The 14,190-nt window shown below is 51.2% G+C and overlaps 2 protein-coding genes and 2 pseudogenes across 20 annotated transcripts in view; 1 reads left to right on the plus strand and 3 right to left on the minus strand.

The window, feature by feature from the left end:
- UBAP2 (ubiquitin associated protein 2) overlaps nucleotides 1-14,190 on the plus strand; it is a 145,647-nt gene that overhangs the window by 120,082 nt on the left and 11,375 nt on the right. The window lies entirely within an intron of this gene.
- LOC149913166 (interferon pseudogene) lies at nucleotides 2,144-2,725 on the minus strand (annotated as a pseudogene).
- Nucleotides 6,501-7,114, minus strand: LOC149913167 (interferon pseudogene; annotated as a pseudogene).
- LOC149913168 (interferon type B-like) lies at nucleotides 11,301-11,978 on the minus strand. Its single transcript, XM_090132182.1, has one exon. It carries the CDS (start codon nucleotides 11,932-11,934, stop codon nucleotides 11,320-11,322), a length of 615 nt encoding a protein of 204 aa, XP_089988308.1. The 5' UTR covers nucleotides 11,935-11,978; the 3' UTR covers nucleotides 11,301-11,319.

Raw genomic sequence — 14,190 nt, forward strand, 5'->3', positions numbered from 1 at the left:
TTTGTCTTCTCCAGACCGGACAGGCACAGCTCCGTCAGCTTGTGTTTGTAGGATCATCGCCGTGGCCCTGCTCTGGCCTCTCACCAAAATCTCCCCAGCTCTCCTGAGCCGGGGGCCCCAGAGCTGGACGCATTACTCCAGACGGGGTGTCACGAGGGCAGAGCAGAGCAGAGCGGGGATGGGGGACAGTCGCCTCCCTCTCCCTGCTGGCCGCTCCTCTCGATGCAGACCAGAGTGCGGTCGGCCTTGGGGGCTGCAGGTGCACGCTGCTAGCTCATGTTAAGTTCTTTGTCTGCCAGGACCCCTCAACCCCTAAAATGGCAGGGCTGCCCTCAAAGAGTTGTTCTCCCATGCTGTATGCGTGTTTGGCGTTGTCCCCGCCCAAGTACAGCACCTTGCACTTGACTTTGTTGAACGTCCTTGGGTTTACATGGGCCCAGGTGGGTTTGAATTTGTCAAGGTCCCTTTGGATGGCATCCCTTCCTTCTGCCATATCAGCTGCACCACTCAGCTTGATGCGTGAAGCCTGCAAACTTGCTGAGGGTGCAGTCGATCCCATCACCAGTGTTGCTGTTCAAGATGTTGAAGAGCAGTGGCCCCGAGTCGCAGCCTGGGAGACACCACTCGTGTCCGGCCTCCACGTGGGCGTAGAGCCTTGACCGCAGCCCTCGGGCCGCGAGCATGCAACCAGTTCCTCATCCACGGAATAGTGCACTGTTTGAACCCACGTCTCTCCAATTTATGACATGGGGGTGGTGCAAGCCTTGCAGAAAGTCCTTATCGATGGCATCGATGGTTGCCTTCTCTTTGGGCACCGATGCAGTCACTCCATCGTAGGAGGCCAGTCAGTTAGTCAGGCACGATCTGCCCTTGGTGAAGCTGTGCGGGCTGTCTCGGATCGCCTGCTGGTCCCTCTGTTCCTGGCACATCTGCTCGGTGGTCTTCCTAGGCCTAGAGGTGAGGCTCACCGGCCAGTAGCTCCCCGCGTCTTCCTGCCTGCCTTTTTTAAAACGGGGAGTGATGTTTCCCTTTTTGCAGTCACGGGGGACTTTGCCTGACAGCCGTGACTTTTCTGATTGGACGGAGAGCTGCTTTGCAACCAGGTGAGGAGCGGAAGGAGGAGCGAGTTGATCTGCCACCCTCCTCAGAACTCCTTCCGCTTGGTGTCATATGGTAGGGAATACCCCTTTGGGCCAGTTGAAGTCAGCTGTCGTAATTGTGGTCGTCCCCCCTTGCTCCTTGGGCCTTTTGCTGAGAATGGCCTTGGCTGTGTGCAGCACCGCTTAGCAGCAAGAATAAGCGTTGGTGTGTTGTCAGCACTGTTTTTCTCTTAGAACCAAAAGAGCGCATGGTATCAGGCGCTCTGAAGAAAACAGTTCTGTCCCAGGCTGGCACTAAGACGTAGCGGTACTCCAAGCCATGCTGTCCCAGTGTCCTCCACCCCGAGGTGAGGCGGAGTGGTTGCCGCGAAGGTGCCCCGTCATGGTGGAGTAAGATGACTGTAGCTTCCCGACTCTTAGCTCTCCTGTCTCCTTCCTTCTCCCTACCTTTCTCTTCTCTGCTTCCCCCAGATCGCTGTGCTTCCCTTCCCCTTAGAAGCTGAAGCTTGTGGGTTTCTCTCTGTCTGCGGGGTGACGTTTGACAGGATTTGCGTGAAGAGTCGACCACTGCAGTCATACGCCGCCTTTGCGTTCTTCATCACCGTACTCAAGACTGGAGTTAACTGTAGGGCTTCTTTTGCCCGTCGCCGCGGTACCGCTGTGGCCATCAAGCTTCTGTGCTGAAAGTGATTATCGGCTTATTCCTTCAACTTTGTTAGTCAAAGCCGGACGGTCCTGCTGCCGCAGGTGTCCCTCCTTTGTGTGCTTTTTGTGCCGAACTGGTGGATCTCCCTGCACCTGCAGGGTTTAAGGAAGAAGTAAGCGGGTACCAGAGTTCTCAAAGCTGTGTGTGAGAATCCCAGGGTTGGTTGCCCCCGACAGGGGCTTCTGCGATTGAGCGAAAGGAGGCACTCGCAGGCAGTTTTGAAAAGGAGAGCTTTATTTTGTCTGAATAAATAGAAGAATAAATAGACGAATAAATAGCTGTTTGTATAAATAGATAAGTTAGATAAGTAGGAGGAGGGTGGGAGGTGCGCTTGGGGCTAGGTGTGCGTGTTGCCCACGAGGTCATGGATGTGCAGGAACCAGGCACGAGCTCGTAGGCGGACGTGGTCCCAGGCGCAGGCGCTGTAATTGTTGTCGTGGAGGAAGGCGTGGAGGCAGCTGAAGTGTTTGTTGATGGTGAGATGAAGGTTGCGAGGCCACCGTGTCCGGGAGCGCGTGCCGCTGTCTGCCAAGCATTGCTCGAGGTGGTGGGCGTACCGCTGGATCTGGTTGAGGAGGCTTTGGCGTTGGCTGTCGATCCAGTGGGCTGGCGTGCTGGGGCCGCTGAGTATTTTGAAGAGGTGCTGGAGAATGTCGTGGGTGGTTTTGTCGGCTTGCCGGGTGTTGTTGGTGTCCAGGATGGTGTCGTTGAAGGAGCATGGCGCGTTGTGCTGCGGGCACGGCTGGGGTGGGCTGGGATCCATGTCCCGGAGAAGCTGGAGGCTGTCGCGAGAGAAGGTGGCATCCTGGGGACGAAGGTGGTTGCAGACGGAGGCGCTGGCGGCGAGTGCTTTCATAAGAAGAGTGAGCAGCAGGATGCCGTACCCCCGCGGGTGCTGTGGGCGTGCAGGCGCAGCCATGGTGGGACTGGCGTTGTGCTGGGCAGGAGCCTGGTGGGGCTGGGTGGTGGCAGTGGTGTGTGCGCTGCCGCGGTGCCGGCTTTATGTGGCGTGTCATCTTTCCCTTCCTCGCTTTCCTGTTGCCGAGAGATTTTGTCTGTGGCTTTCACTTTTGGCTATTGGTTTTTGTGGTCTGGGAGCAAATGGCTTGGCTGCGTGTGGGGCTGTTGGTGGCTTGTCCGGCGGTGTGTTTTGGGGTGGCTGGCTGCAAGGGTTGGAAGAGGGATGTGAAAGTGGTGGGGCGGAATCCCCTGGGTCAGCTGTTCTGCAGATATCTTTTTTCATCCGTTCTCTTAGGGCTGCAGCGAGAGCTCTGGGGTATCCTTGAGTGAAATCCCTCTTCCTGTTCAACTCTGCTTTTCTTACGTAACGCCCTAATGCTGTAATGGGTCTTGGTCTTTCGACTTGAGTGAGATGTGTGCTGCCCGTGGCTTGCTTTCTGTGTTTGTTTCTTACAAAGCATTGGAAAGGGAAGCGTGTTGGAAGAACCTTGGGTAGTTTCCGGTGGCGTGAGGAACTCTGGGTCGGGTGCTGTTGTGGTCGGCGTAGGCAGCGCCGCCTGTGTTGGAGGCTGCCGGGGATATGTAGAAAAGGCTTGTGCTTGGGGAGGAAGGAGAAAGGGAAGCTCTCCTTCCGAGCGGGTACTGCGTCTGTGGTGCTGCTCAGGCGCCGCGTCTCCTTCCTCCATCGTCTTTCCTTTTCCTTGCTTCCTGTGGCATCTGTTGAGAAGGAGGAAGTGTACCAGCAGGCGGATAGTTGTAAGGCAAGGATCTTACATTGGGAAGGCCAGAGGTTTGTCACTGTCCAGGAGGAGTCCCCAGAGAACTTAGGGAGGTGAGCCTGAGCCCCCTGGCGTAGTTATGAAGCACCTATTGAGGATGGGGAGGCTTGAGGAGATGATAGAATGAGAGGGTGGTTTGGGTTGGAAGGGAACCTCAAGTAGCATCCGCTTCAATGCAACCCTCTTTCCGTGAGTAGGGCTGCCTTGCGCTAGAGCGGGTTGCCCAAAGCGCCCTCCAGCCTGACGTTAGAGGCCTCGAGTGTTGGGGCGTCCTCAGTTTCTGTGGGCGACCTTTTCCTGTGCCCCACCCCCCTGAGAGGACGAAGCCTCTTGCTGATGTCTAGTGTGAACCTCCTCTCTCTCTCTCTCTCTCTCTCTCTCTCTCTCTCTCAGTTGAAAGTCATTGCCCCCTGTCCTGCCGTTGCAGTCCGTGTTTATGGTTCCCGCTGCAGGTGTCCCGTAGGCCCCCTTTGTGTCATGGAATGGCTTGAGTTGGAAGGGGCCTCGGAGGTCATGTCGTTCCCACTCGCTGCCGAGGGCGCGGTTGCCAACCGCGAAACTCAAGCTGTAGGGCAAGCTTCCCAGTGCTGCATCCAGCCTGGCCTCGAACACCTCTGGTAATGGGGGATCCAGAATCTGTCTGGGCATCGTGTGCCAGTGCCTCACCTCCGTCTCCCCCTGGCATCTGATCTTAAACTCTTCTATTTTAAAGCCGTGTTCTATCGCTATCTACCCGTATGAAAAGTTGATTTCCCTCCTGTCTATAACGCCCCTGTAAGTACTGGCAGGCTGTAACGTGGTCTCCCTGGTGCTTTGTCTTCTCCAGACCGGACAGGCACAGCTCCGTCAGCTTGTGTTTGTAGGATCATCGCCGTGGCCCTGCTCTGGCCTCTCACCAAAATCTCCCCAGCTCTCCTGAGCCGGGGACCCCAGAGCTGGACGCATTACTCCAGACGGGGTGTCACGAGGGCAGAGCAGAGCAGAGCGGGGATGGGGGACAGTCGCCTCCCTCTCCCTGCTGGCCGCTCCTCTCGATGCAGACCAGAGTGCGGTCGGCCTTGGGGGCTGCAGGTGCACGCTGCTAGCTCATGTTAAGTTCTTTGTCTGCCAGGACCCCTCAACCCCTAAAATGGCAGGGCTGCCCTCAAAGAGTTGTTCTCCCATGCTGTATGCGTGTTTGGCGTTGTCCCCGCCCAAGTACAGCACCTTGCACTTGACTTTGTTGAACGTCCTTGGGTTTACATGGGCCCAGGTGGGTTTGAATTTGTCAAGGTCCCTTTGGATGGCATCCCTTCCTTCTGCCATATCAGCTGCACCACTCAGCTTGATGCGTGAAGCCTGCAAACTTGCTGAGGGTGCAGTCAATCCCATCACCAGTGTTGCTGTTCAAGATGTTGAAGAGCAGTGGCCCCGAGTCGCAGCCTGGGAGACACCACTCGTGTCCGGCCTCCACGTGGGCGTAGAGCCTTGACCGCAGCCCTCGGGCCGCGAGCATGCAACCAGTTCCTCATCCACGGAATAGTGCACTGTTTGAACCCACGTCTCTCCAATTTATGACATGGGGGTGGTGCAAGCCTTGCAGAAAGTCCTTATCGATGGCATCGATGGTTGCCTTCTCTTTGGGCACCGATGCAGTCACTCCATCGTAGGAGGCCAGTCAGTTAGTCAGGCACGATCTGCCCTTGGTGAAGCTGTGCGGGCTTTCTCGGATCGCCTGCTGGTCCCTCTGTTCCTGGCACATCTGCTCGGTGATCTTCCTAGGCCTAGAGGTGAGGCTCACCGGCCAGTAGCTCCCCGCGTCTTCCTGCCTGCCTTTTTTAAAACGGGGAGTGATGTTTCCCTTTTTGCAGTCACGGGGGACTTTGCCTGACAGCCGTGACTTTTCTGATTGGACGGAGAGCTGCTTTGCAACCAGGTGAGGAGCGGAAGGAGGAGCGAGTTGATCTGCCACCCTCCTCAGAACTCCTTCCGCTTGGTGTCATATGGTAGGGAATACCCCTTTGGGCCAGTTGAAGTCAGCTGTCGTAATTGTGGTCGTCCCCCCTTGCTCCTTGGGCCTTTTGCTGAGAATGGCCTTGGCTGTGTGCAGCACCGCTTAGCAGCAAGAATAAGCGTTGGTGTGTTGTCAGCACTGTTTTTCTCTTAGAACCAAAAGAGCGCATGGTATCAGGCGCTCTGAAGAAAACAGTTCTGTCCCAGGCTGGCACTAAGACGTAGCGGTACTCCAAGCCATGCTGTCCCAGTGTCCTCCACCCCGAGGTGAGGCGGAGTGGTTGCCGCGAAGGTGCCCCGTCATGGTGGAGTAAGATGACTGTAGCTTCCCGACTCTTAGCTCTCCTGTCTCCTTCCTTCTCCCTACCTTTCTCTTCTCTGCTTCCCCCAGATCGCTGTGCTTCCCTTCCCCTTAGAAGCTGAAGCTTGTGGGTTTCTCTCTGTCTGCGGGGTGACGTTTGACAGGATTTGCGTGAAGAGTCGACCACTGCAGTCATACGCCGCCTTTGCGTTCTTCATCACCGTACTCAAGACTGGAGTTAACTGTAGGGCTTCTTTTGCCCGTCGCCGCAGTACCGCTGTGGCCATCAAGCTTCTGTGCTGAAAGTGATTATCGGCTTATTCCTTCAACTTTGTTAGTCAAAGCCGGACGGTCCTGCTGCCGCAGGTGTCCCTCCTTTGTGTGCTTTTTGTGCCGAACTGGTGGATCTCCCTGCACCTGCAGGGTTTAAGGAAGAAGTAAGCGGGTACCAGAGTTCTCAAAGCTGTGTGTGAGAATCCCAGGGTTGGTTGCCCCCGACAGGGGCTTCTGCGATTGAGCGAAAGGAGGCACTCGCAGGCAGTTTTGAAAAGGAGAGCTTTATTTTGTCTGAATAAATAGAAGAATAAATAGACGAATAAATAGCTGTTTGTATAAATAGATAAGTTAGATAAGTAGGAGGAGGGTGGGAGGTGCGCTTGGGGCTAGGTGTGCGTGTTGCCCACGAGGTCATGGATGTGCAGGAACCAGGCACGAGCTCGTAGGCGGACGTGGTCCCAGGCGCAGGCGCTGTAATTGTTGTCGTGGAGGAAGGCGTGGAGGCAGCTGAAGTGTTTGTTGATGGTGAGATGAAGGTTGCGAGGCCACCGTGTCCGGGAGCGCGTGCCGCTGTCTGCCAAGCATTGCTCGAGGTGGTGGGCGTACCGCTGGATCTGGTTGAGGAGGCTTTGGCGTTGGCTGTCGATCCAGTGGGCTGGCGTGCTGGGGCCACTGAGTATTTTGAAGAGGTGCTGGAGAATGTCGTGGGTGGTTTTGTCGGCTTGCCGGGTGTTGTTGGTGTCCAGGATGGTGTCGTTGAAGGAGCATGGCGCGTTGTGCTGCGGGCACGGCTGGGGTGGGCTGGGATCCATGTCCCGGAGAAGCTGGAGGCTGTCGCGAGAGAAGGTGGCATCCTGGGGGCGAAGGTGGTTGCAGACGGAGGCGCTGGTGGCGAGTGCTTTCATAAGAAGAGTGAGCAGCAGGATGCCGTACCCCCGCGGGTGCTGTGGGCGTGCAGGCGCAGCCATGGTGGGACTGGCGTTGTGCTGGGCAGGAGCCTGGTGGGGCTGGGTGGTGGCAGTGGTGTGTGCGCTGCCGCGGTGCCGGCTTTATGTGGCGTGTCATCTTTCCCTTCCTCGCTTTCCTGTTGCCGAGAGATTTTGTCTGTGGCTTTCACTTTTGGCTATTGGTTTTTGTGGTCTGGGAGCAAATGGCTTGGCTGCGTGTGGGGCTGTTGGTGGCTTGTCCGGCGGTGTGTTTTGGGGTGGCTGGCTGCAAGGGTTGGAAGAGGGATGTGAAAGTGGTGGGGCGGAATCCCCTGGGTCAGCTGTTCTGCAGATATCTTTTTTCATCCGTTCTCTTAGGGCTGCAGCGAGAGCTCTGGGGTATCCTTGAGTGAAATCCCTCTTCCTGTTCAACTCTGCTTTTCTTACGTAACGCCCTAATGCTGTAATGGGTCTTGGTCTTTCGACTTGAGTGAGATGTGTGCTGCCCGTGGCTTGCTTTCTGTGTTTGTTTCTTACAAAGCATTGGAAAGGGAAGCGTGTTGGAAGAACCTTGGGTAGTTTCCGGTGGCGTGAGGAACTCTGGGTCGGGTGCTGTTGTGGTCGGCGTAGGCAGCGCCGCCTGTGTTGGAGGCTGCCGGGGATATGTAGAAAAGGCTTGTGCTTGGGGAGGAAGGAGAAAGGGAAGCTCTCCTTCCGAGCGGGTACTGCGTCTGTGGTGCTGCTCAGGCGCCGCGTCTCCTTCCTCCATCGTCTTTCCTTTTCCTTGCTTCCTGTGGCATCTGTTGAGAAGGAGGAAGTGTACCAGCAGGCGGATAGTTGTAAGGCAAGGATCTTACATTGGGAAGGCCTGAGGTTTGTCACTGTCCAGGAGGAGTCCCCAGAGAACTTAGGGAGGTGAGCCTGAGCCCCCTGGCGTAGTTATGAAGCACCTATTGAGGATGGGGAGGCTTGAGGAGATGATAGAATGAGAGGGTGGTTTGGGTTGGAAGGGAACCTCAAGTAGCATCTGCTTCAATGCAACCCTCTTTCCGTGAGTAGGGCTGCCTTGCGCTAGAGCGGGTTGCCCAGAGCGCCCTCCAGCCTGACGTTAGAGGCCTCGAGTGTTGGGGCGTCCTCAGTTTCTGTGGGCGACCTTTTCCTGTGCCCCACCCCCCTGAGAGGACGAAGCCTCTTGCTGATGTCTACTGTGAACCTTCTCTCTCTCTCTCTCTCAGTTGAAAGTCATTGCCCCCTGTCCTGCCGTTGCAGTCCGTGTTTATGGTTCCCGCTGCAGGTGTCCCGTAGGCCCCCTTTGTGTCATGGAATGGCTTGAGTTGGAAGGGGCCTCGGAGGTCATGTTGTTCCCACTCGCTGCCGAGGGCGCGGTTGCCAACCGCGAAACTCAAGCTGTAGGGCAAGCTTCCCAGTGCTGCATCCAGCCTGGCCTCGAACACCTCTGGTAATGGGGGATCCAGAATCTGTCTGGGCATCGTGTGCCAGTGCCTCACCTCCGTCTCCCCCTGGCATCTGATCTTAAACTCTTCTATTTTAAAGCCGTGTTCTATCGCTATCTACCCGTATGAAAAGTTGATTTCCCTCCTGTCTATAACGCCCCTGTAAGTACTGGCAGGCTGTAACGTGGTCTCCCTGGTGCTTTGTCTTCTCCAGACCGGACAGGCACAGCTCCGTCAGCTTGTGTTTGTAGGATCATCGCCGTGGCCCTGCTCTGGCCTCTCACCAAAATCTCCCCAGCTCTCCTGAGCCGGGGGCCCCAGAGCTGGACGCATTACTCCAGACGGGGTGTCACGAGGGCAGAGCAGAGCAGAGCGGGGATGGGGGACAGTCGCCTCCCTCTCCCTGCTGGCCGCTCCTCTCGATGCAGACCAGAGTGCGGTCGGCCTTGGGGGCTGCAGGTGCACGCTGCTAGCTCATGTTAAGTTCTTTGTCTGCCAGGACCCCTCAACCCCTAAAATGGCAGGGCTGCCCTCAAAGAGTTGTTCTCCCATGCTGTATGCGTGTTTGGCGTTGTCCCCGCCCAAGTACAGCACCTTGCACTTGACTTTATTGAACGTCCTTGGATTTTAAATGTTCAGGTTTTGTCTCTATATTAGCCAGGTATACTATATGTAAGTATACTTATCTGTCAGTGGAGGCTTTCCTTTTTCTGTCTCTTATCTGAAATTGTTTACTTTCAGGCTATGGTAGTGTTTTTTCTGCTGTACTCTTTTTTGTTGACGTTTCAGGTTGAGTAGTGAAGTCAGTTTTTTTCTGTTTACTTCAGGAATGGCATCTAATTTTGGGTGTACGCACTAAGTTTGTGTATAAAACTTGCACTGATTTGTCTATAGAAAATGTCATAGGAAGGGTGGTTGAATCCACTGGGGCTGTTTAGCCTATAGAATTAAAGCCTCTGATTCAACCTTGTCACTTTCTACTTGTATCTGAACAGAGATGGTAGTGATGATGTTGTGATAAGTGTCTTCTCCGAAGTAGTAAGCGACAGAATAGGAGGACATGGTCTTTGAATATTCCAGTGTATGTTTTAGGTTGAATAGTGTTTAAAACTTCTTCGCAGGAAGGGTCTGGAAGAATGGGATACCAGACTGTCCTACCGCTGCACCTCTGCCCCATGCCATCATGGCAGTGGCTCTTCCCCACCAAGTGGCGTGGCCCAGCCCAGCCGTGAGCACTGTCTTGGCAGCGGTTAAACTTTTGTGTGCTGTTAGCAATACTTCAGCTTTTTTCAGAATATGGAAAGGGCACAGTGCTGTGTCAGGTCAAGATATGGCAAAAATTTAATGCATTTCAATATTTTCACTAAACTTAGTCCAGTAAGTAGTGAACAATACCTTGCCTTTCTTTTTGTTCTGATATTTGGAACAGGTTACAAGACTGCAATACAAACAAAGAAAGAAAAAAAGAAACAAAGCAAACCTTCAGTTTTTTTCTGTATACTTGTAGCTGTATTTTCAGTTGTCATAAATACATTATCTGGTAATTTTCAAATGGAATGTATGGAGTTGCAATCAGAGATTCAACTCCAGATTTTCATTGTGTCTCTATATTAGGCTTTATAAAATTATCCCTCATTTTACAGTCACACTATATTCATGTCATTGCTTTTTTGCAGTGTGTACAGTTGTGAACTGTTTTTAAGGATTAAGTTTAAGATGAATAAAACTTCATGAAAAATATGACAAGCATTTTGAGCACTCAACAAGTATTGCAGTCACTTCCATTGAGTGGGACTGGTGCATTAGTTTCAGGAAAAAAAAAGGCTAGATATCCCACTAGTTTTGTTGCACATTTTTTTCATTTTAGCCAAAATTATTTTTAAGTAAGTTTTGTTACTTATATTCATTGTCTATATTATTTATGTTATACGCACTCGAGACACTTTCTCTTCACTCAATGTAGCCCAGGTAAGACAAAATGTTGGATGTCAATGGTTTAATGGTAGACTTGGTAGTCATACACTATCCAAGACTTGGTAGTTCTTGAGTAGTGTATGAACTTGTGGTTTTTTCTAACCTAAATGATTGTATGTTGTCATGTTGGGTGTGCACCACTGGGGTCTTGTTGCCATGGGAGAAGTGCATGGGGTCTGTGGGTAGGGGGACGGATGTGCTGCTCTCCTGCATCCCTGTGGTTCATGATAATGGTCAGCAGCTGAGTGCTGTCAGGAAGCTAATCTTTGCCTGTGGGCAGAAAGCCTGCCTTTGTCTGTGCATGTGAACAGAATGACACCTTTTATTTTTTTTTTTTAATATCAGGTCTTTATTTCCAGAACAAAAGTGAATAAATAAATGAACTGATTAATAAATATAAATAAATAGTAAAAAAAAATAAAAATGAGGGATAAATAGGCAAATAAATAAAATTCTGTTATAAATAGCAAGTTATCAGCATGTGCAAGTCCAACAACGTCCATTGAGACCTTCCCCCTCCATCAGGGGAGGTTGTCTACAAGACTGCTTCAGAAATAAATGCTGATCCTATCCCCACTGTTTCCTAGGTGTGCAACACTGCAAAAGCTTCCTTCTTCCATTCCAAGCAAGTTCGGGCTGTGGTGTGAGCCAGGGCATTTGGCAGGATGGGCTGTGCCATAGCCAGGCTCAGACCTTGATGTGGTGCCATTGGGTTGGGCTCAATCCTGCCTGTCTCCATGTTGCTGTGATCCTTGAGTGGAGGAAGGTTGAGCGAATGGTGCTGGGCTGACCAAGCCCTTGCTGCATCTCATTCCTCTTGCTGGGTGGCCATTGCTGTTGTCTGGGGACAGTCACTGGATGCTGAGATGTTTTGACGAGGCTGTGAGAGGATCTTGACTTTTCATCTGTCGTATGAGTGTGTCCACGCGTTGGAAGCAGGCACGAGCATGGAGGCGAACATGGTCCCAGGTGCAAGCACTGTAGTTGTTGCGCTGGAGAAAGCTGTGAATGGATCTGAAGTATTTGTTGATGCTGAGGTGAGAGTTGCGAGGTCCTCGCTTCTGGGAGCGTGTGCCTTGGTCTACGAAGCATTGCTCGATGTGATGGATGTAATGCTGGATCTGGTTGAGGAGGCTGTGGCGTGCGTGGTCAATCCAGCGTGTTGGAGTGTGTGGGCTGTTAAGTATGTTGAAGAGGTGTTGGAGAATGTGAAGGGTGGTGATGGCGGCTTGCTTCTTGTCCTTGCTTTCCAGAAGGCTTTCTGGAAATGGATAAGTCACATCTTGTTGTGGGCAAGGCTGTGGTGGAGGTGGAGCCGCATTCTGAAGGAGCTGGAGGCTCTTCCAAGAGAAGTTGGCATCCTGGTGGCGAAGATGGTTGCAGGAGGAGGCAGTGGTGAGAGCTGGCAGAAGGAGCAAGAGCAGTAGGGTGCTGTGCATCCCTGGGGACTGAGGGTTTGCAGGCATAGCCTTGGTGGAACTTGTCTTGTGCTGGGCAGCAGCCTGGTGAATCTTCATGGTGGTGTGTGGGGTGTTGCTGTGAGGCCAGTTTTATGAGAAGTTGCATGTTTCTTTTCATCATTAGAGAATTCCCTTGTTTCAGTTGTTAGTTTTGCTTTCTATTTGCTCTTCTCGAGTTGGCAAGGTGAGACCACGTGGTAGCTGTACTGGAGGCAGAGGCAGTATACCCTACTGTTAGTGTGCCTGCTTGTAGGCTGGCTTGCAGCCAGGCTGTTGTGGTTAAGTGCAGGATGTGAAAGCACTGGGGCAGATGCTTTTGAGGCAACTGTGCTTTGTGTGCTTTGTTTTTCTTTTGTTGCTTTCATGGATTTAGAATTCTAAGTTGTATTTGTACATTTTCCTGCCTTCCAAAATCCAGTGTCTTTTTCTCTGCAACCATCTGAGTTATTTCTGTTTTATTATGGAAATATATATGTTGGTTGGGAAGGTTTTGTCATCATTCCTGTCTTCATTCTGGTTGTTACTTTTTTTGTCTTTTTGTTATGTTTTGCATTTACTGGGGAAATTCCTACTGCTCAGTATATAGCAAACATATTCCTTAGCAGGGAATACTGATGTTCAAGGTGCCAGTCTGTTTGCATATTGAAAGTGAAAGTTGGCAGAGGTCCAAATGCAAATGTCACCACATGTGGGAGATTTCTAGCAATGAGTGGTGCTGATGTAACCAAAATGGGAGTTCCCTTTTTGGGGGGATGTTTTTTAAAAAAATTCAACTGAATTTCTTAATGTGTTTAACTCTGTGTTACTGGGTTATATAATCTTGTCTGCTGTAATCTTTTCTGCTGCTCTGTTGTATCCTGACTGTGTGGTAGAAGTAGTGGTGGGACCAAAGACTTTGGTGTGCATGGTACTTGATGTGCTAGTTATTTAAGCTTAAGTCTATAATGTTAGACCACTTCATGCTTTTGAGTCCTTTTCTCACACTTGACATCAGGAGGTATTCCTAATACAGAATCATAGAAACATAAAATTGCTCAGGTTGGAAAAGACCTTAAAGATCATCAAGTCCAATCACAACCTAACCATACTCCTTAACTCTAACAACCCTCCACTAAATCCTGGCTATGAGTACCACATCCAAACAGTGTTTAGACACATTCTCCTTTTCGACTTTGGATGTGTTCTCCCATGCACCTTCTGTACATCAGGATATAGCTATATTGTCTGAAATACGTTGGTACTTTTAAAATTATATGAACAGAATTATATGTCCCCGAGATAACATAGGTCTGTTACTTGATGAGGATGATAACATCACAAGTATTGGCACAGACAAAGCAGAGATATTTAGTATCATCTTCACTCCATCTTCTATATTGATGATAGGGCCTGAGACCTCCAGTGCCCCAGAATGGAAGATCATAACTTAGAATAACAATGACTTCCAGTGAACTCCAAACTTGTGTGGGATTTGCTGCTCCAGCTGGATGCATATGAGTCTATGGAGCCTGAAGGGGTAAATTCCATTTAGAAGGTAGATTTTGGATGGATATAAGGAAAAATCTTTAAAATGGGGATGGTAAGGCACTGGAACAGGCTGCCTACAGATGTGGTTGATGCCCGGTCCCTCGAGATTTTCAAGGCAAGACTGAATCAAGCCCTGGGCAACCTGATCTAGCTGTGCATGTCTGTGCAGGGGAGTTGGACTGGATGACCTTTAAAGGTCCCACCTGACTCTAAGGATTCTGTGATTCCAGGGAACTCAGAGAACTGGCTGGTGCTATCATGAGATGTCTCAATTATTTTTCTATGGTCTTAGGAATCTGGAGAGGTACCAGCCACATGAAGACTGGCAGATGTTGTCAGAGTTTTCAAGAAGAATAAGAAAGAAGACTCTAGTAATTAATTACAGGCCTGTCAATCTCACTTCAGTGCCTGGTAAAATTATGGGGAAGATTGTTCTGTAAGTTATTAGAAAACACCTTAAAAACAGCATAGTCATTGGTCACAGCCAACACAGGTTCAAGAGAAGAAAGTCCTATTTAATTAACTTAATATCCCTTTAGGACAAGATTACCAGCCTGGTTGACCAAAGGAAGCCAACTGATGCTATTGGAGTTCGGCAAAGCTTTCCATACTGTTTGTTACAGTGTATCTCTCTGGACATAATGTCAAGAATAAATATGGCAGAAACATAGTGTGATAAGCTATTGGTTTACAGATTGGGTTCAAATTGTTGTAGTAAATAAGGTTACATCAGAG

Source organism: Phasianus colchicus, chromosome Z (genome assembly GCF_987193195.1).
Source record: "Phasianus colchicus chromosome Z, bPhaCol1.hap1.1, whole genome shotgun sequence".
Taxonomy (NCBI): domain Eukaryota; kingdom Metazoa; phylum Chordata; class Aves; order Galliformes; family Phasianidae; genus Phasianus; species Phasianus colchicus.